Below are 22,982 nucleotides of genomic sequence, written 5' to 3'. Positions count from 1 at the left end.
GAATTGTATCGCTCGCGTGTGTTTTGCATTTTTCAGCAGCAATGTGGATTTTCACAAATTTTGCCGAAAAACGCCAATAAGAAAAAACAAGTGCTTAATTTAAAGAAAGTAGTGTAAAGCACATAAACAGAAGTGCATAAACAAAGTGTTGGAGTTGTGTGACAACCAGCTGGCGTGTACAATTTTTAAGGTAAACTCAACGAAAAATTAAGGTTATATAAGTTGGGAATTATTAAATTAATAAGTTATGTGAGCATAAATTATGCATGAATTGTAGTGAAGCATTAGTTTTCATATTATTAAATAAGAGTTGCTGCCAATTTAAGTATATTGTTAAAAGCTGCAGAGATTCACATTCATACCATCTATGTAGGGAGCAACCACCTGATGACTTACTCCAACATAATAAGAATGCGTTAAGCCGCATAAACATACATACATACGTATGAGTTTAGTAATTCAAATATTGCTTTTTACCATAAATTTTTGGTTTCTCACAAACGTCACAATATTAACCAAGGCCACTGAAAAAAACTATGATGTCATAAAATTAGCAGCATTTCAAATATAAATATTCGCGCTATGTACATATATACTTACAAGTGTACTCACAATTTTATTTTATGACTTGTGCAATAAACAAATATGTAAATTTTGTAAAGATTGCTTTAGACCAGTATTGTTAAAGAAATAGTGTTAGCAGCGGATAGTTCATTGAGTTCTATCTGTCTTAGTTCCCACCTAGCTGAACTATCATTTCTTATAAGGATAAAATAAATATTTTAGACTTTATGATATAATATTACTTAATTCTTGTAATATTATTTAATCTCTATTTATAAAGATATTTGCTAAAAGTTTATAGGTTTAGTACTGGCACGATTAGATAAAAACTTCGTTTACTTGCCTGACGTCTGTTTATTGTAATCAAAAGAGAATTGTAGCTGATAATTGAATATTCCTGTCTATGTAGAGTTCTCAAATGTGTATTTATTTAAAGTTGTATACTTAACCGATTTACACCATACATCCAGCAAATGTAATCACCTATTTTCTATTGACGGTTAGAGCCATTTAAGAAAATATCTTCCAATTTATATGTTGTTTTTATTACGTTAGGCGTATGCAAAAATTGTTATTTACCCCATTCCGCAGTTGTCCTCTCCAATATACTCTGAAATAATCTTCAAAAGAAAACGAAAATCGTAAATTTTTCTCCAATATACTCTGAAATAATCTTCAAAAGAAAACGAAAATCGTAAATTTTTCTTAAATTGTGATTTTATTTACTGCAGTTTTAAACTTATTATAATTTTTAGTATTTATTCATAAATTCTGATTTCGCAGACAGTAGCTGTCTTTGAAGTTGTTGTTTCCATAATTAATTTTCGTTTTGCATTTTTTTTGTGGCAAAGTGTGTATTCATATGCACAGACTAATTGCAATATTCATAATACAATAATTTAAAATTTGTTCTCTTTAAAATTGCATATTTTGTATTCTATGATATAGCGTTTACTAAGATACAACTATTTAATGTATTGATAATTGGAGATTTGCACTTTCATTTTTATTCTCAATGTTTTATCCTACATAAACAATTAATTAATTGTACAATAATATCGATATTTATTTATTTTTTTTACTTTTACAATTATTTCAAATAAATATTACATTTAATTTCTTCTGCAAATGAATTGCACTTCTACATGGTAAACAATTTTAACTGCGTATGTTTTGCTGCTGCTCTTTTGCACAAAAATAAATACTTTTCACAAATATATTTATATGTAAACTTAAAAAAATTATTCGTATGCATAGGTATTTATAGTAGTTTTGTATGTATGTATTTACTTTAAACAATACTCATGTAATACATGTTACGCTCCCCGCTTATCACTAATCATTAATGCACGCTTAAAATTACCCCAAGTCCAGCGCAACTGGCTGCCCACAGACGACCTTTAGTCTAGCGAACGTCGTCGCAACTGGCGTCCTCTGTTGTTGTTACTAGCGGTACGGTCGAGTATTTCATTGGAGAGACGCGCTAGCAGTGGCAATTCGCGCATCGAAACATTCACCGTTGGCAAGGGACCCAATTTCTGTTGCAATTTCTTCAACGGTTGTACAGCGTGTTCGGGCGTAGCTGGGTAACTGACCACACCAGCATCGACTGGCTGCTGTTGCGTCGGCTTGACATGTGTGATTTGCACGAGCGGTCCAGCCTTGCCCGTTACCACAACCACATCGACGTCATCTTCGTCGAGCTCCTCCACCACAGCGGCTGGTTTGGCGTGTACGATATCGTACATTTGTGCTGGTGCCTCGGCGCCCAAGGAATCAGGACGCACACCAGCGCCGGTCACTTGACGTTCAGGTTGTTTCTGTTGTGGCTGGTGCTGTTGTTGTTTGATTTTAAGCTGCTTCTGTTGTTTGAGCGCACACTCATTCCTCAACATCAATTGATCCAATTTGTTGACGGTGGCGGTTAGCTCATGCTCCCACATATCATTGCGCTGTTGCTCACCATCGCCACCCTCAATGGGACGTACTGCGAGTATTTTCACCTTCTGACGCAGTTCTTCGAGATCACGTTCATCCACAACGCCATTCAATTCGACGCTATCCGCGTAGTCCGCCTCGCATTCCTCAGTTTCGGATTCATCACCAGCAGCACTGTGACTCATGGAGGCAGGCTGTGTACTGACACTCGCCAAATCGCTGGAACGTTGCGAATTGCCACTCAGCGATATTTGACTGCCGGCAATCGAGGGATAATCACACTTCTCCAATTCGAATTGGAAGTCTGGCAGCGGTGGCAGCGTGGTCGTTGTAGGCGAATTCAATTCAGCGCCGACACCCGGTTCACGTGGACCCGGCGGGGGAGCGCCCATTTGTGGAAAGTCGCCACGCTGACGATGTATGTCGTCGCTGATGCGTTCCAGGTTGCGCAGCGCTGTGGCGTAGGTGCTCTTCGCCGTTTGCACCTGCTGTTGTAGCTCCTGTATGCGATTCTTTTGTGTCTGCAACTGATCTTGACAGATTTGCTTCTCTTCAAAGTACGGGCGTGACTTGGTGATGCTGCGCCGGAAACGTTCTTCCAGTTGTTGTACCTGTGGAGTACAGTTAGTTAAGTAATTGTTCTTCACATATTAAGAAAATATGTTGCTCACCTTTTGTTCGGCTGTGTTGAAGACCTTCGTGCGCTGTTGATGTTCCGCATGACACTCGGCCTTTTGCTTTTCCGCATCCATTACCTTTTGTGTGGCATGATTCAACATTTCCTGCCAGGCATTATCGAATTGCCACTCATGTGAGTTGGACATGAAACGTTGTTCGGCTAAAGCCACGGTTTCCTTAGCAGCAGCGTGAATTTCTGTGGCAATTAAGAGTAGTATTAGTATTTTATATTTTACTACTTTTATCTTGTAACTCACCATTAGCGCGCTGAAATTTCACTGCCGCCTTCTGACACTCAATTTGTGCCTCACGCGCTTTTTCCAATGACTCATAGTAGGGACGTGCCTTCTCAATGCAGCTGCCCAATTTTTTGGATGACAATTTTAGACGCCTTGTAGATTCATTTAAGAGTATGCGAAAGGTGGAATTTGCTTCCTGAAATTATATGAATGCAAAATTAATAATTTTCTATTGAAATTTATTTGTTAATATTGATGGTTCAGTGTGTTAAACTGATGTAATTAATTTATTGAATTTTGTAGTTTACAAATTGTTATTGTTATTGCAAGTAATGTGGTGAATATCTTGCAGTATTGTAGAAAAAAAACATTAAAAAGGAAGAAAAAATTTATCATTAATATATTTTTCTATGAAATTGTCTTATTCAAATAAAATTAAAATAAAAAAAAAATAAAAATTAAAATAAAATAAATTTTAATTTTATTTAAATAAATGGAACTAAATTAATAAATTAATTTTATTAAAATTTTAATTTAATTTAAATGAATTTTAATTGTATTTAAATAAATTCTAATTTTATTTATTTAAATAAATTCTAATTTTATTTAAATTAAATAAAAATTTGTACCATTTTTTTTTCTTAAAAACCAAAAAAAAAAAATTACATTTACAATTTTTATTTTACATTTTTCTCAAACTAAATATTAATATTCATTCATTAATGTCTTTAACTATAAAATTGATTTTCTTTGAACAAATTTCAATTTAATTAAAAGAAATTCGTAAAATTAATTAATACATGAATAAAACTAATTTATATAATTTAGTTCCATTTTTTATCTTAAAGCCATAAAAGCATAATTATTATACATTTACAATTTTATTTTATTTTTTACTCAATTTTAACAATAATTTAAAATTAAAAAAAAACAAGGCATTTTCCATTTTTAATCTCTCTGCGAAATTCGGCTTTCCATTTCTATTTACCTCTAATTCTATTTCGAGTTTATTAATCTCATCTGTTGCACTATTGAGATTCTCCAATTCGATCTGTAATGAGAAATAAGAAATTTATTAGAAATATTGCACTTCTAAAAAATATAATATATTAAAATATAGTAAGGAAATAACAAAAAAAGGACGAAAATTTACAAAAAAAAAAAAAACAAAATTATTATTTTTTAAATTCATTAAAAATCGTGCAATTATATTAAGATACTAAAAATATGTTTTATTTATATTTTTAATTATTTTTTGTACTTATTTTATAGAAACAAAATAATTTCACTTTTAAAATATTTTTTATTATAATTTTAATCAAATTACTTTTTTCTAAAAACTCTTAAAATAAATAATGATTTTTTTTTTTCAATTCGTTAAAACATCCAATAATTATATTACGATTATAAAAATATATTTTATTTATTTTTTCTTATTGATTTATTTTTATTAATATTTTTTAATATTATTTCTTGTATTTTTAATAATTTTTTGCTACTAAATACAAAAAATACATTTTCAGTTTTAAATTATTTTTTTCATTTTAATTAAATTATTTTTTTTTTCCAAATTCCTTGCAGCTTTCCTCGCTTCCACATTTAACGCATTTACATAACGTCTACAACAAAAATAAAGTGCAAATAAATCAACAGCAAAATGCCGAGACCCACGCGTACTGTGAAAGAGCAGGCCAAGGTGGATTTATCCAAAATACCAGTGAGTTAATTACATTATGAGCTATGCCTATATAAATATACTATATATGTATGTATAAATGCTAATTAACACTGTCACGCACGCCAGGCACATGTGGAACGTGTAAATGTCAGCGGTTTGCTGCGCACACACAATGACTATGTGATGAAGGCAGCCGAAGGACTGTTTAAAGCGCGAAATTTTCAAGATCTCATGATTGAATCAATGAAGTAATAACATTTAAAATTAAACAACATTTTATTTTTCATTAATTTTTTTATTTAATATTTACTCTTTTACAGCGCCAAGTCCTACCTACATGAATTGGGCATTTTCAAGGATGTGCAAGTGCGCGTGGATGTGAGTAGGGGCGAGAATGCATCACCCAATGGCTATGAGATTACCCTCAAGGGACAAGAATTGTCGCGTCTTGTTGGCTCTGTGGGCACTGAGGTGGGACAAAATGAGGGTTCACTACGCACCGAGCTGAGTATACCGAATTTGTTTGGACGCGGTGAGAGCGTGTCACTGCAAGGCTCCTATGCCACAACACGCGCCAATGAATTGCAGCTGCGCTTCTGGAAGTCATTCTTTCATACGCGCTTCGTGGAGAATCGTCCCGAGTGAGTTGACGGGAAATAATAATAATTTTTACGGTTACATTTCAAATATTTTGTCACATTTATGACACACAGAGTCTCCTTTTCGCTCTTCCGCCATGTGGACCGCATGGATGTGAGCTCCTTTCAAAATGCCAATTTGGGTTTCGTTGCCGATTTCTCAGTGAATTCACTCTACCCCTTTGAGGTAAGCGCAAACTAAAATTTTTGATAATTTCATATTTTAAATCTTTGTTTTGCTTTTCTCTCCACAGCTCACCCACTCTATACAGTATGAGGCGTCCATACGCGAACTGTCACTGCTGGCGAAACAAGTGCCATTCGCCATACGTGAGCATTGTGGTCCCAAATTGGCATCGCTGGTGCGTTATTCGGTAGTTTATGATCAGCGCGATAATCCCGTATTTCCCACACAAGGCCTAATGTTGAAATCGGTCAACGAGTATTGTGGTTTGGGCGGTAATGTGGCCTACATGAGCAGCACGACACATGGTGAGATTAGTGTGCCATTGGTTGCCGGACTTGTGGCACAAGTTTGTGGTCGCATTGGTGTTATTAAGGAGACGAAAAATACAACAGTACTGCCAATCAGTAGTCTATACTATTGTGGTGGTCCACTGACGTTGAGAGGTTTCAAATACGGTGGCGCTGGTCCGGTGGTGGATGGCACATCCATCGGCGCGCAGGTGAGCATGCCATTAGTTGCAATTTAAGCTTTGGTATTTAAAAAATACTTTCTTTTATTGCTTGCAGACTCATTGGTGCACTGGCCTGCACTTGTGGGGCCCACTGCCATTCAATCATGTTTTCAAGGGTTTGGCCAACAATTTCCGTACACATTTATTCTACAATTGTGGTGGCTTCAACTCATTCTCAGCAGGTAAGTTACATTTTTTTTTTTTTTTTTGGAGTTTGGCTTAAATTTGTTGTACCTTCTGCTTTAACTGAAACTATGAAAAGTTTGCGTAATATTTTGAAAGCCTTCTTCAGCTTCTAAGGCAATGTTGTGTGAAGGTTTTTTCTTTAAATTATATTTTGAGTTTCTTGTAGTTCGAGTTTTAATTATTTAAAAAAAATATTGTTATTAATTTTGGAAAACAAATAGTTTTATTAATAAAAAAAAAACTTTTATTAATTTTAAAAATTTATTTTAATAGTACAAAATAATTTTGAAGTATTTTCTTATTTCAAAATGATTTTTAATTAACATAACTATTTTTTTTTTTATTTAAAAAAAAAATTTATTATTTAGTAAAAACTTTATTTTTTTTATAGAACATTTTTCTCTCATATTCCTTTTTTTTTTAAAAAAAACTTCACTAAGCCTAATTAAAATCTCAAAAAAATTCAGCGCTTTTAAAAATATTTCATCTTTTCAATTTCAGTCAAGCATTAAGGGTATGCCAAATTTAAGCAAAATTTTTAGGGGGGAGGATACATAAATTTTTTTCTTGATGTGCATTGATGAATCGCGCCGCTCTCCTCTTTGGCGTTTGATTAGCACTCGAAATGCTAAAAATTTTAGTAGCTCTTCAAGGCAAACTACCGTTATACATGCTCATGTGTTTTCCATTATTATAATGAGTCCTAATTTGGAGACGGGGCATTGAAATTAATGCTACATTGCTAACCTAGTACAAAATGGGCATGAGTATGAGCTCTTTGGTTTGATCGTTTGATCGGTGGTGAATCATACATTTCATATGACGCTCTGACTTTTGCTTCTACTTTATGAATTTATTAGCGAAAACTTTGCATGTTATGTGATTAATAAGTAAATAAATTTGTAATATAAAAATATAGAATACTATAAAATTGTAAAAATTACTATTTTGGCTATAACAATAAGAGATTATGGATTGAAAAGTGTAAAAGTTTGGATAACACATAATTATGTATATCGATCAGTTTCCAAAAAGCATTACTAAATTTGTCCTTCCGAATGCTACTTCTCAATTAGTAGGGGGGAGACCTGTGAGTTATGTTCTGTGGAGGTTTAACCTCGTACAATTATTCTCAGCTAAAGTTTTCGTTTCTAATTCAGCTCTTTCCGATATCAAAACGAATTTACAATTATTTCGTTAACTAGCTTAAAATTTTTTTTTTTCTAAAATGTCGAGTTTTTATAGAAATTTTAATGTTCGCAAGTATAGAAATTTAAATACAACATATCAACCAATAAAATGTTAATATGTCTGTCTACCAATTTTTAAAATATTTCTTTATTTTTTCTCCGTACTTTTCTAGAAAACATGCGCAGCGCTTTAGGTGTTGGCCTAGCATTTAAATTAGCCGAACGTGCACGCATTGAAATGAATTACTGCATACCCGTACGAAAATATGCGAGCGACAAGCCAGTGAATGGTTTTCAATTTGGCATTGGCTATGAATTTGTCTAAATTAATCTAGTGGTGTGACACGCAATCGTTGGAAGAACTGTCGGTTAGACTAGCAGCAAGCAAACACCACTAAAACTAATACCAACACTACCATTAAACACACACATGCAGCAGCAGCAAGCCTTTCGTCGTTCACTAATTTGTCTGTCGTTTGTCGTTTAGATTATTATTATCACTTTTTGTTGGCTGTTCAAAGACATTAATTGTTTAATGTTTGTTATTATTATAGTAATTGTAAGTTAAATATTAAAATCAAGCCTGGCAAAAGTCACGCTTACATATAAACACAACATATGACATACAAAGCATGTAAATGAAAAACAAAAACAAAAGATGAAGACGAATTTTGGTAGTGTGCAAAGGGCAAAAGGCAATGAGTGCTAATAAAAACAAAAAATTGAAAACACAAAATGTGCAAAAATACTTAAAAACGAATACAAATCTATACTTAAATTATAAACGAAACAAATAAATAAGTTTATGTTAAAATATCAAATAAATTTAAAAAAAAAAACAAAAATTAAAATGTAACAAATACATACAAAACGAAACTAAACTGCATGTTTACATTTGTTAAAAATCCTCACATAACGGGTTTAGATAGTTAGCAATTAGTTTAGAAAAATTAGCAATGTGACTATCCGTTCAGTAGACGAGGGGTTGCGAAACTCAAGCAAGGTGAAATTTAATATTTTAGTAGTGACCGCTGGCAGATAATTTCCGAATAAGGTTGAATAATTGATAGCAGGAAAACTTTAGAGATTGTTTAGAAGAGTAGCACCCTAATTTTTATGTACAAAAATAAAATACCCAAAAAATAATCAAACAAATCGAAATGAGAACTATAGTAGTTCAGTGTCAATTACACCAAAAAACAATTAACAAAAAAACGCACCTTCCACTCAACACCCCCCTCAAAACGAAACGAAGCGAATGCACAAAACGTGTATACAATAAAAAAAAAAAGAAAAACTAGCCAAAACAATTGCCATCAATCTAAAAAGTCATAAAAAAGAAGATATTTAATTTATCATAAAGAACAGGATGGGTAAAAATAAAGCCAACGAACTGACCCGACTCCCGCTAAGCGCAGCTATTCTTGATGCTAGGCGTGCAACAAAAGTAGGTCAGCGCGCTTCTTTTTTTTTTTGTTATTTAGAGAACTATTTAGACAATTCGACAGCAATTTATTTACATAAACGTGAACGCAACAAACAGGCTGAGTACAAAAATTCAAATTAGTGCTGTTGCTGCTATACAAAGGCTGCGTGTTATTTAATAGCTTTGGGTGGCACGCATAACAAACGCAATGAAATCGTTTGTGAAAATGAAAAAATATGACAAAGGCAAATATAATTAAAATATTTGTTATAAATTTAAATACGTTCTCAGCATTGTTTCAGTTTTTGAAAATGGTTTATAGTGTTTTAGTAAACAAGGTAATTTAGCAAAACTTTACAATTGTTGTGCTCAAACATATCACGATATTTTTAAATTTGCACAGTGGAATTGGAATAAGCTAGGTTTACAAAAAAATCGATGATAAAAATATATCTGATTTTTTTACATGGTTTCTATATTTTTAATATCTACTTTATTTTGTAAAATATTTGATTTATTTTTTAATTTCATTTAATTATTAATTTTTTAATTATTTTCAATATTATTCAACTAATTATGCATTTTTTTATATCTTTTAATTAATTTTGTATAATATTTAATTCTTAATATTTGTTTTTTTTCCTATTTTTATGACAATTTATGTTGCTTTTGTATTATAGAATTTCGATTTTTGGTTTCAGTTTTTATTTTTATACACCTTTTTATTATTTTTATTTTTAAATAAATTAGCACAACTGCTTTTTACAGAGAGGTAATGAGTTTGCTTTAGTTTTTAATTGCTATCATTAAAAATTAATTAACTTTAAGCGAATTTATTACACGAAATGTACTTAGTAATTTACCGGAATTCAGCTGTTTTTTACGTGATCACGAAGAAAATTTAAATGGATCACACACACCTATCAACACATTTAACAATTTCATTGTTATTAATTAATTTCTTATTTATTCTATTATTATATTATTTATTATTTAATATATTTTTTTTTAATTTTCATGTTTTTATTCTGTGCAATGTTTCTTTACTATTAACACAGCTAAACAAAACTCACTTATAACACTTACTCACTCGTTAATGGGTTATCATGTATTGTTGACGAAAGTGCATATAGATGCATTAAGAAAAAAATTTACTGCCTTTTCAGTGTAATATTGTTTTTAAAACTTTTTTGTAGCTTATAGTTTTTTTTTTTTTTAATTTAAGTGTAACCGTAGCAATTAGTATTTTTCACGCAATAATTCACAAACTAAATCTTAGGAATTTTATTATTTTAGTTGATTTTAAATTTTAGTACGCTTCAATTTATTGTTAGTAATAAGAAATAAAAATCAAATTATTAAACAGAACAAATAAATTATTTTTTTGTAGTATACAATTAAATAATTGATTGTTTTACTTTAAAATAAAATTTATCAAAAAGAAGAAAAAAAAAAGAATTGTTATTCCCGGGTTAGTGGGGCCTACAGCTTGGTAATACGCCGCGACCCCGTGGAGTGAATAGGATTATTTTCTATAGCCCCGTTGTGTAATGGAAAACGCATTTGAAGCAGCAACTTTCCGTTGGTACAACAATAGGGGCATCAGAGATGAGCTAGAAGAAGAAGCGCAGCACACAACAAATTTCAATACCGTTTTCGAAGTGAGAAAAACTCACGACGCCCGCAGCGCGATTCGAACATGCGACCAACGACAAGCGAACGTACAAAATCGACGTCAGCTAAACAGACTCGGCTAACAAACGATTTCTAAATTGGTGTCAAATACTTTACTTGATCACTTAGCTTTTGTTTGTGTAGTTGGCACATTCACAATAGTAATTTAGATAATTAATGAGTATAAATTGCTATGAACGAAATGTGTTTTTGAATAGCAAAATTTAGAAATAATAAATAAATTAAATTAAAACAAAAAACTTATTTAAATAAAAAAAATTTTTAAAATAAAAAAAAAAGTTTAAAATAAAAAAAAATTAAAAAAAAAAATTTAAAAAAAATAAAAAAAAATTGAAAAAAAAAATAAAAAAAAATTGAAAAAAAAAATAAAAATAAAAATAAATAAAAAACAAAAAAGTTTAAAGTAAAAAAAAAAAAAATTAAAAAAAAAATAAATAAAAATAAATTAAAAAATGATAATAACAAAATTGAAAAAAACAACAATAATAAAATTAAAAAAAAAAATAAAATAAAAATAACAAAAATAAAATAATGATAAAAATAGTAATTAAATTGATTATACTAAATAAAGGGTACAAATGTAAAAATTAATTACGAAACAATAATTACAAAATAATAATTAACAAAGGAAGTAGTAAACAAACAGAACACACAACCTCCATTATGTTAGAATCAAGTCTCTCACTCAAATGCGTCAAAAATAATTTGATGTAATATTTGCTAATATTGTCTAAACTTTTCTAATCTAAAAATGTGTTAATATTTTACACTTTTTCAAAATTGAATTGGATGATAAAATTTTATATTTAGTGCCCCTCATATTATAAAGTTAATTTAATTTTGAGGATTTTTCTTCTAAAATGTGTACAAAAACAAAAAAAACTGTTGAAGGCGCCTGCTACACGTTCAGTATTTAACGTGATATTTCCTGTATCGCGATATTTATTGAACGTTTAGCATGCAATATTCATAGATCACGATCCTTATCACAAAATATTTAAATATTTTGAAATCCAGATCGAGGATCGTGGATCGCGAGATAAATATTGAATGTGTAGCATATTTTGTGATTTACAAGTCCGAATTGGTGAAATACAACAGTGCCAAAATTTTAAAATTAACGTTATTCTAATAAATGAACATGAATTATACTGTTTACAATAGAATCTTTGCCAGAGCTATGCAACTCATCTGCCAAAGGTTTTTTGATAACGTCCAAATTTTGGATACATATAATGAATTGCTGTGGGAGCAAAAACAATAGCCAAACATGATTTTCTTAGTTTTTCTTCCGAAATTTTATGAAAAAATGTACGAAAAACACTAACAACATCGTATAAATATTAACATAATATATGTTGAACGTCTAGCAGTCGCGAAGTAATCCATCAATATTCAATATAGATCGCGATCCAAATATCACGATACATACTGAAGGTGTAGCAGGCCCCGAAGAGAGCCTTCAATAAAACTTCAATAATTGAGTATGTACACAGTTTTATCGATAATGTAATAGGCATATGCACATCACTATATTTTATTATTTTTATTTTTTTACGCATTAATTTCTTTAATGCACAAAGCAATATAGAAATTACAACACAATTATCATCAGCTGATGTTTATTCAATTCATCATTACACACATTTCCATTACGTATTTTTAACACTTTTTTACTACTTCGCATGATGTGCATAACTGCGGGAATATATTTTTAGATATATAGATAACTGTGTATGCGTGAACTTCAAGGAGATGCAATAAACATATATATATGTATATTTATGTTAATAATTCAATAATCAATCCAACAAATAGCCACACAATTTATTTGCATTCACCACACGCTGAAAACGTTACAGATACGCTGCTATTTAGCAAAAAATTTAGTGAAAAAAGTAAACAGACCGTCTGGCATGAGTGCCTACCTAACCTACTAATAAATTAAATTGATTACCACGAGTGTGAAAAAAAGTGCGACAAAGTGGAAAAGGAGGAAGCATAGCAAATAAATGCGGAGTCATGCATTTGAGTATATCCGTTATGTGGATGAAATATTGTTATTGCGGATAATGATGACAGGTATGTAAGTGGTTGCCAATGTGGAAGGTAAAAATAGACAGTGAAAATAATGTGTGGGAGTTTCCGAAGTGACTTTGTGTTTTTAATTTTTTTTTAATTGAAGTGTTTACGTTATGCGGTGAATATGATGGCAAGATAGGTTATATATAATTATTCAAATATAAAAAATTAAAAAACGAATAAATCGAAAATAAAATGTAAACAATTTAAACAAAATTAAATTAAAAAATAAATAATAATAATAATAAATAAAAATATAACTGATAAATAAAAATAAATAAATAATATAAAATTAATAATAATAAAAAAATTATAATTAATAAAAAGAATTAAAAAATAAATACACATAAGAGTTTTACTATAAAATGTGGCTTTTATTTCTATTAACTGTTAAAAAATTAACCAATATACAACGAAAAAGTATAAATCTGAACACTCAAAAACAAAATTTGTTTTCTTTAAAATTTAATAAACACGATTAATTAAATAAATGTTCAAAGTGTAGCATAAAAAAAAGGTTTATTAAGAATGAGTGGTCATAAAGAAAATATATAAACAAACAAATGGTAAGCAAAAACATATCTTTGATATCGAAAATCCAAAAAAAGAAAGCTTCGCTACACAAAAACTGTTTTCACATTTCACTTGCAGCATGCCAAACTTCAAAATTGAATGCACTCACTAAACGGTTTGGATTGCATTTCGTTATACTTTTCAGTGAACAACTTTTACGTGTACTGTTGCTTGTTATGGTGCCATCCAACTCACCGTCACATAGTTCAGGCCGGCAAGCCAATGAACTTTGCACAAAAGCGTAGTTCGAAATGAAGCGATTGGAGGTAATTGTTGCTGTTGCAACAACGATACTAGTACTTTGCCACGGTTGTTGCAACTATCCAGCATTGCAACTGCAGCTAGCTGATAAAATGTAAAAAAATCGTAAAAAACACCAGCGAGGGTAGAAAACTGTATACAATGATGATATTACGTAAAGGGTGTTTCGAAATTTATGGCAATATTTAAAGAGTAGTGATTTAAAAAGTTTTTCTTACACATTTGAATATACAACAGATAGTTGTGACTTTTATAAATAGTTCAATAGTGAGATTTTCCAAGATCATCTCACAGATATTCAATAATTCAGTAAGAAATATTTTATTTTTTTCACTTTCCACATTTGTATTAAAATACAAAATTAATTCACATATTCAGACACCCTTTTAATAAATGCACTCTACGCGCACAATAGCTGGAAAAAATCGTAAAATTCTCATGGAATTATGTATTGCAAAATCGCAACGGATGCCAAGCGCGGATATGGCAAACTTTTTGGCGTTGCATTGCACACAACAAAAATGGATGAAATAAAAGCAATACAAAAGTTAAGGAAATTTGCAATGCAAGTGCCTGAGCAGCAGCAACAGCAGCAGTAGTGAGGAAAGCAACGAAACTCGAATAATGGCATTCAATTGAATTGAAGTAAATCAAATTCATGCTGCCGCTTACAATTTCCGCCCAAAACACAGTCACTCTACAGAGAATTCAACTAAAATCTCATCTCGGCGTATGCAACGATACCAAGAGACTCATACAAATGTATGTGCATATCAATGAATATGTGAACTTTCAACATGAATTGATAAAAGAATAGAATATTTACATATAGAATATTTAGATATGTATTTGCACACAATAAACGTATTGACTTTGCAGTAAATGAATAAATACATTCACTAATAATTCAAAAAAAGATAATTGAATAACAGAAATCATCGAAATATAGAAATAAATACAAATTTTACGATTTATTTACGCACATTTGCACTTAATTTAATTTCTATTGACATTTTCAGTTGCAGTTCAATGCTTTTCCGCTTCGATCAATGACTAAAATTATTGCTAATACACATATCTACATATTTATGTACGTACTTATGTATATAAACACACCTTCATACCAAAATATATACGTAAATATAACAAATTTTTTATTTCTCTAAACAAAAGTCATCTCAAATGGGCTTCACATGAAACACATTTATTTAAGTATTTCGAAACACAGCTGGCTGTGTTAACTGCATACAATAAAGTTTTACTGTTGTTTTCGCCAGCACTGACATTCCAATTGATTTGACATGCAATACGCGTACATAAAAACATAAAAATAAATTGATTTCATTTATGCACAAATTTCTCTAAATCTTTACAATTATATATGCATGTTTGTACTGTTAATACTTGAAAATGAGGAAGCAATAAAGTGAACTGATAAGTGTAACAATATTATTTTATTGTTTTTGTTGGAACAAACTACATATGTATATTTAAAATCTCGGCAAGTGGTAATCACATACTTTAAAAAGGCAAAGGCAAAGGTCATTTGAACAAAGCAAAATTTCCATTGCATTCTGTAAGAAGTCGGTGTCGGTGTGTTAAAGTATAATATGTTAACTATAATTCACAGAATACATACGTTATTTACAACTGTTAAAATCTTACAATATTTGAGAGTATGTTCGAATCTTCTACTTTCATGCATTTGAAAAGGCCTTGAGCTATGTTTATTATACTACATCCAATAAAGAAGATGAGACATGAATTGTATTTAAAAACGAAGTACGTGAAATCAATACAGATGAAGAAGTAATAGCCAGAGACCTTAAGGGGTTATATACAGTTAGAATTTTCAAAAAATCGATTTTTTTTATTTCATTTTCTTAATGTACATATATTTAAGAATACACACAGAAAATTTCATATCATTCCGGTGAATATTTTCAAAGTTACAAGCAAATTTGAAAAGGCATTTCAGAGTGCTTGGAAGTACAAGATCCGAGCGGAAATGCGTTTTTCTCAAAATGGTGTTTTCAAAGTCGGTGACCAACATTACTCGAAAACGGCTAGACCGATTAGTCTCAAATTTTAACACGACCTTCTTAAATATATTTTTTAGTAATTAATCGAAGATTTTTTCTCTCCGATAAATATTTTTTTTTTATAAACAATTTAAGGCCGAAATTTCGGTGAAGAATCGATTTTATTTTTTGAGAAACCGCCATTTTGTCAAAAAATTTTATTTTGCTTATTCCTTCGATTAATTACTAGATTTAACATTATTTTAACGAAATCTGTTTGGTTTTTTAATTTCATATGATCCAGTTCCGAGATATAGTGGTCACCGCAAAACGTTTTTTTTTGAGAGGAGCTCCTGGAGATCAGCTGTAGCTCTTTTTCAAATAAATATTTTTACTAGTACTAAGTCTTAAAAAGTTTTCTCAGAAAAACATCTGGAAAATTCACTTTTTTTCGGCCGTCTAACAGTATATAACCCCTTAAATTAGAGATTATTTTTATAATCTAATTGGCAATTAGCGACCTGTAGTTGCGCAAGGAGTATCTTCAAACGTCATATTTTGTATCAGAAACCAAATCGTAGAAGACTCTAATTTCTTATTTTATTTAAAATCTCTTTGTGTGGAAGTGTCGGATTTTCAAGCTAATTAACTATTGTAACTTGAAACTATTAAGAAATGTGCCGAAATATTTTTAAATTGCTTCTATGAAAGACAATAATACATCTTTACCACCTGTGATTAACCTCTTTCAAATAGAAAGTGAATAATTTCGAAAACTACTAAAATACCAGTTGTTCACATGGCTACATAAAAATACTTAAAAATAGTACTAAAATAGTCCAAAAACATATAATTATACGTAATTGTACACTTTTATGTAGAACTTTCATAAATTATACAACTAGCGTGTATTTTGAAAAAATTGGACTAGTTTAGTGCTTGGAAAGTTTGTTTCAACAGCTTTGAGCTAGTTCCGACATTTAACTAGTAATTTCCTGTTTCTATTGTGGTTAATTAGTACTTAAGAAGATACATATAGTACCTTTATTCTGAGTCACAAGAGATTATGGCTACACGAAGTGGTTATTATTCTGAAATTTATAAAAGCCAGAAATTTCAGTAATTTCACAATGTGAACAAGTTTATATAAATGCATAAAATGTACACACATCTAGTATTTAAGTTTTCGAACTAAGTTTAATAACATTTATATTGTCACTTAAACACATATGGCCAACTTATTAAGTACATGAAGTCTGTCACTGGCAACTTTCTCATTAATTGGAGTTGCAGGCTTAGAATGAAGACGTGCAGACTAGTGAAGAAATGACGTCGGTATATTTTTTAAGAAGAAGAAATGATAGATGTCGCAGATATCTTTGAAAAGTTATATGCGGAATGGTTAAACATATTTCGAATTTTTAGTTAATATTTAAATTTCGTGAAAATGCTAGATAAAAAAATAAAAAAAAAAAAACAAATAGTTAATAAAACCCTTCTTATAATATTCATAATATAATTTTCAATGTAAAAATATCTTTTAATTTCCAAACAAATATTTAAATAATTGCGTACTTATTCTGCTGAACGCTGGTGTACAGCATGCACAGGTTTGCATGAAATACCTGCCACTCATATTCATATGCACCACCGTCAATTTCAAATTAATGCATGCTGATAAACGCTTGACGGCATGGTAATAACAACTTGCGATTATTAATTTTTATTTTTTATTACACATATGCATTTTTTATTTTTCTTGTTTTTTTTTCAACTAATTTATCAAGACTACTTGCTTTCCATGCGGCTGAGTTATGGTCAGCAACTTTGGCGCAAAGAAAATTCGCAAGCAGAAAAAACAAGTAAAACTGGTAACTGTACACTTGAATGCGACGCATATCGGTTACTTGGCGACCCCAGACAGAGTGTGTGGCGATATATTTCATTTTTTTTTTATCTTTTATTTTTTTTTTTTTTGTTATTTTTTATATTTATTTTGCGCATTTTAAATGGACGCGCTTCAATGGCCATGTGAAGCGGACACGAAAATTAAATAATAAAAATAAAAAAAACAACAACACAAGCAATACAATACAAAATCTACCTCAGGTTTTGATCTTCAAGAGTCTTTACAGATTGCGCATTTCCTTTGTTTCCTTTTTTTTATTTTCTGTTGATTTTTGCATTTCTATTTGTTTTTGTTTTTTTCTACGTAGTATATTGAACGTGTAGCGTCGCGTCGTTTCAACCGGTTTATTATTTACCTTTTTTCGACAGATCTTGCAAACTGGCTTTGTACTTTGAATGCAGAGTAGTACTCGTCGTCGTCGATTGTGCTGGAGAACGAACTCACTTAGCGTGCGCAGTTAGTGGATCGGTGGTGCAATCAGGCATACGGTTTACGATTTTTACGCTATGAAATCGTATACAACCAGACATACAGACGAACATACACACGAACAGATGTAAAGTGGCGGCGTTGATGACGACCACGCCAAGCTTCGTACCACGTCACGCCGTGATACCAATAGTTCAAGCCATTGTTATGCTGTGTTTGGTAACCAGTTTTTGATGAGTTTCTTTCACCTGGCCTCTCATGTGTATTTAGCTTTACTTTGGATTGTTTTCTTCTAGTTTTTTTTGTATACAACTTTTGTTTTCTTTTTCTGTTTTGCTTTGTACACATTTTGTGGTTTGTTTGTTTTGAACTTTCCTGGAATTCATTGCTGTCCAGAGTAAACCACTCTGGTGTAGAATATATTTTCTGATTTTTCGGTTGTTTATCAATGTCATGCAAGTTGTGTGCGCACTTTTTGGGGGTAAGCTGGACTTAAAAGGAATGCCAAGCAGTAAACAGAGCATGATATGTGCTTTTTCCACGAAATTCATGTGAAGAACAACATTTTAAGCAGTAAACACATTTAAATTCATGGGAGATATTGTAAGCGGCACATTTGACGAAGTGAGTTGTGTGGCAGCAATCTTTAAATAATGCTGGAAGAGTGCTTTAATTATTTATAAACTATTCAGCTACTTGAAAATAATATTCAGCGCATCTTAAGTACAAATTAACATGTTTAATAAGCAATTCAGCGAATTTTGTTTGTAATTTAAGCACCAGACAACTGAATTTTGCTGACAACAGTACTTAAAAATACATTATGAAGATCTTTATACAGTTGTGAACTATTCAGAATTTTTCAAATGAAATTCAGCGCATTTCATATAAATTCTACACTTTGTAAATAATATTCAGAGCCTTTAAAGTACAAATTAACATGTTTAATAAGCAATTCAGCGCATTGTGTTTGCAATTTAAACCCCACCAACTCAGTTTTGCTGACAACAGTACAACAGTACTTTAAAATATATTCAGAAGATTTTTATGCGACTGAGGACTATTCAGCGCTTTTCAAATGAAATTCAGTGCTTTCAAATAAAATTCTACACATTGAGAACAATATTCAGCGCATTTTTAAGCAATTTGAACACCAATCAACTGAGTTTGCTGACAACAAACCACATAGATGATAAAAATTACGAGCTGACGATCTATATATGTACACTTACGAACTATTCCGCAAATTCAAAGAGAATGTCAACATATTGAAATGAAGATTCAGCGCATTTAAAATACTAATTGAAACATTTAATAATCAATCGGTACATTTTATTTGGAGTTCAGCCGTTTTTTAAATTATTCAGAAATACGCAGCGATACAAAACACGATCACAATATTAATTTGTAGAACAAAACCGGTCAGCTTTATTGCGAATGAACTGCTCACTTGCTAAATAAAATACACATTCAGCGATACACTTATGCAATTGAGTTCACAAATATTTGCGGTCGAGCAATTTAGAATACTCAAAGCAATTCAGCACATTTTTAAGCTGATAAGAAAGTGGTTTGAGTACTGTAAACATAATTAAGCAAATACTGTGCATTTTCAGCAAATTTCCAATATACTTAAACTTATTTCATAAGCCACTAAAGTAGTTATAAATAAGAACAGCTAATTATATTTGAACATTTCAAAAAATTATTGGGTCAAAAAGCAAGTCACTGCATTTTATATGCAAAAATATATTTTTAAATTTGGAAGCAAATTAGCAGTGATGCCAATTAGTGTTTGTAAAGATCATATATTAGTGTAAAATAAAATAATTCTTTATTCAGCACGAAAATTAGTGTATGGCCAATCTCTTATATGTGCTAACATCAACAATACTATCAAAAAAAACTGTATGATGCATATAATACCTATTCAGCACAATTTTTTGGCAATTCAGCTAATCATAAGATGTTAAGAGCAAAAATCGGATGAATTTTTATGCGTGCTCAAAATATAATAACAAGGCACTAAAATAGCACGCGTTATACAAATATTGCAGAAAGAAAAATGTTTGTCAATTCAGCAATAGTTAATGTTATTCAGCAATATTAGAAATATTGTTTAATTGCTTGCAAAGGCTGACAATTATTGACACGATCAATGCTTATAAAATTCACTTGCTTAAAATGCATAGAAAACTAAATTATCTACAGATTATTGCTTTTAGGCAGCATTTCGAGTCATTAAAAACGCTAAGAGCAACTTTCCTCATTAAAATTAAACACATTAATTCACACTTCTGGCTTGGAGCATTTTTCACTCAAATTAACTTTTCGTGAAATTCACATTGTGAAAGTGATTCAGCGAATGAACACATTATCGGCAGAATTTCATAATTTCGCAAAAACGCTTAAATTATTAACGCAGAACAATTGTGAAAGTTGTGAAATTAGTTTAGAAATATGCAATCGCCATCAAAACGCCATTTTGCTTCATTAACAAAAAAATTATTAAAAAAAGTAGTTTCTAAAGACAAAAAATATTAGAAGTCATTAAATTTCACGCCGCTTGAGTTTGCACATTCAAATGCTATTAAAAACAATTTTCAAATGTTGTTAATTATTTTGCGTATAACATGAATATTACTTTGTGCTAGTGACGTAAATTCTGCAGAATTCCAATTCAAACAAATAATTTAAATAAATAAAATTCTCACAACTGGTAAAAACAAACTAAGTTTGCAATTTTTGTTTTTGAGTGGCTTCTCGAGTTGAATTGAGTTATTTCACGTTTTCGAGTGGGGCTACGTCGGAATTCATGGAATTCTCAATGTGATCGCAACAACAATTTCTACGCGTGAAAAGACCATCTGTGTGTGGCTATGTAAATGAAATATAAAGCACCAATTGTGGGCGTTAACAATGGACTGAATGTGTAAACTCACATCTATTCACTTGGTGCAAGTTGGCGTTTTAGAATTTTAATAAACAAAACACAGGAAAAGTTAGTTGGCATGAGTGCAATTATTTTCAATTGAAATAAACGAAATGAATCCCACAAGATGTGAGAGATAAAGGTAGAATGCTACATAGTTTGGAGCAATTATAGTATTTATGTGTTTGTAATATACAATAATAAAACTATATGAATTCGCTGGCGTATTTAGCATGAAATATTTATATTTACTGTGAGAAAAATTGTTTTTCCAATCACTAATTTTAATTCTACATATGTGAATATTGCTTAAATGGTATGAAATAAATTTACAATTATTAAAACTACATTAGAATAGTTTATTATATATTTAAAATCATATTCAGCTGAGCTGCATAGAGTTAAAAGAAAACATTTTCATATTTATGTTAATGGTTTTGTTGTCAAAATTTTTGAACACTAAACTAACAAGTTAAAGTAAATAAACATACGGGAGAAGTGTTCAGAAGCAATTCAGCTAAACCTAACTTTATTCAGCATCATTAATTGTAATTCAGCGTATAAGAATAATTCTTAAATTTATCTAGCATTATTAAAAATACATTAGACTGTTTTATCACCTATTTGAATTATATTCAGCTGAGCTGAATTGAGTTAAAAGAACAATTAATCATATTTAGACTAATACATGCTATATATTATTCAGCATTTTTACTTGTATCAAAATGTTTTAACACTAAACTAACAAGTTAATGAAATTATAGCAATCTGGTTAAGTGATTTTACTATTCAAGTAAACCTCATATTATTCAGCACCTTTATAAAGCGTTTTATTGTTTAATTAAGTATTTCAAATGACATATATCCAAAGAAAATTATGTAATATTTTTAGATACGGCTTAGAAACGGTTATTGAGTACTTAAAATCTTATTCAGCTGAGCTGAATAACTTAAAGTAATGTATATGTTAAGTAAATTAGACGCTAACCCATAACCAATCCAACAAAAAATTTGCTTACAAGTGAAATCAAAGTACAGCCACTTAATGAATGTGTTAATTTTATTGACAAGCATTATATTGGATAATTGATTTACAAGTTTATTTACTCTACAGTGAATGCAGTCTATTAAAAAGTTCTTAATTAAAAATAAGTTTTATTAAGTATTATAATACAATTCAACAAAGCTGAATATTATAATTATTTGAGCAAAGAAAAATGCAAAGTCTGCGAAAGATTTACTTTTAAGCATATTTAATATAATCAGAAAAAAAGTGTATTCAGCTTTACCTTTGAACAATTCAGCGAAGTTTTTAAGATATTATGAATTATTATATGAACTTATTTAATTCATTTCTGATCAATGCATATTTTTATAGGCACGTATAATATATACATATAAGTATGAAGAAAAGTTAAGAAAATCACTGAACGATTACGAAATAACATATTTTTTTACCATGTATTAAATAAAAACAGAAAATTTTTGTGTGAAAGCAATATTTTATTAATTTTTATGTAATTCAGCGCAGCTGAATTCAATAGAAAACACTCAAACTCAAATTTTATTATTCTCTAAGTAGTAAGGATGCACGTGAATGCAATCCAGCTCAGCTGAATTCAATAGAAAACACTCAAACTCAAATTTTATTAATCTCCAAATAGTAAGGGTACACGTGAATGCAATTCAGCGCGGTTTTATAAAACAAACATAATTTTTTTGCTAAAAAATGTACAAACTTTTTTTTATAATACAGCAATCCGTAGCAAATGAAGCAAAAAGCAACAATAAATTTACAAAAACAATGTTAGGGCGCTAGGAAGTATGACAGCACTGCGAAAAGGA

At 30.4% G+C, this 22,982-nt stretch overlaps 2 protein-coding genes across 5 annotated transcripts in view; one reads left to right on the top strand and one right to left on the bottom strand.

The window, feature by feature from the left end:
- The first annotated feature begins 11 nt into the window (after positions 1 to 11).
- LOC105214847 (SAM50-like protein CG7639) lies at positions 12 to 9,322 on the top strand. Its single transcript, XM_011188512.3, has 8 exons — positions 12 to 190; positions 5,001 to 5,136; positions 5,224 to 5,345; positions 5,418 to 5,738; positions 5,811 to 5,922; positions 5,990 to 6,421; positions 6,489 to 6,615; positions 7,983 to 9,322. Exons 2-8 carry the CDS (start codon positions 5,077 to 5,079, stop codon positions 8,132 to 8,134), a joined length of 1,326 nt encoding a protein of 441 aa, XP_011186814.2. The 5' UTR covers positions 12 to 190; positions 5,001 to 5,076; the 3' UTR covers positions 8,135 to 9,322.
- Positions 1,260 to 22,982, bottom strand: part of LOC105214846 (SH3 domain-binding protein 5 homolog) — a 48,392-nt gene continuing 26,669 nt past the window's right edge. The window contains exons 1-5 of one of the 4 annotated variants that reach the window (XM_054233841.1): positions 14,830 to 14,874; positions 4,408 to 4,470; positions 3,438 to 3,615; positions 3,174 to 3,376; positions 1,260 to 3,113 (exon numbers count right to left, since the gene is read on the bottom strand). In XM_054233841.1, the coding sequence (XP_054089816.1) occupies positions 1,965 to 3,113; positions 3,174 to 3,376; positions 3,438 to 3,615; positions 4,408 to 4,470; positions 14,830 to 14,859 (1,623 nt within the window). In that variant the 5' untranslated portion in view covers positions 14,860 to 14,874 and the 3' untranslated portion in view covers positions 1,260 to 1,964. Of the gene's footprint in view, positions 3,114 to 3,173; positions 3,377 to 3,437; positions 3,616 to 4,407; positions 4,471 to 11,586; positions 11,608 to 12,575; positions 12,952 to 14,829; positions 14,875 to 22,982 lie in introns of those variants that run through there. The other 3 variants (XM_011188508.3, XM_011188511.3, XM_011188510.3) reach the window with 3 other exon arrangements.

This window comes from Zeugodacus cucurbitae, chromosome 6 (genome assembly GCF_028554725.1).
Source record: "Zeugodacus cucurbitae isolate PBARC_wt_2022May chromosome 6, idZeuCucr1.2, whole genome shotgun sequence".
NCBI lineage: Eukaryota > Metazoa > Arthropoda > Insecta > Diptera > Tephritidae > Zeugodacus > Zeugodacus cucurbitae.
This window is presented reverse-complemented; position numbering and strand designations above follow the sequence as displayed.

Excerpts from the sequence above, each read along its gene's own strand:
- LOC105214847 (XM_011188512.3), top strand. The coding sequence starts at position 5,077 with ATGCCGAGACCCACGCGTACTGTGAAAGAGCAGGCCAAGGTGGATTTA. Across the intron at positions 5,346-5,417 it reads CTCATGATTGAATCAATGAA|CGCCAAGTCCTACCTACATG; the intron begins GTAATAACATTT and ends ACTCTTTTACAG. Across the intron at positions 5,739-5,810 it reads TTCGTGGAGAATCGTCCCGA|AGTCTCCTTTTCGCTCTTCC; the intron begins GTGAGTTGACGG and ends TATGACACACAG.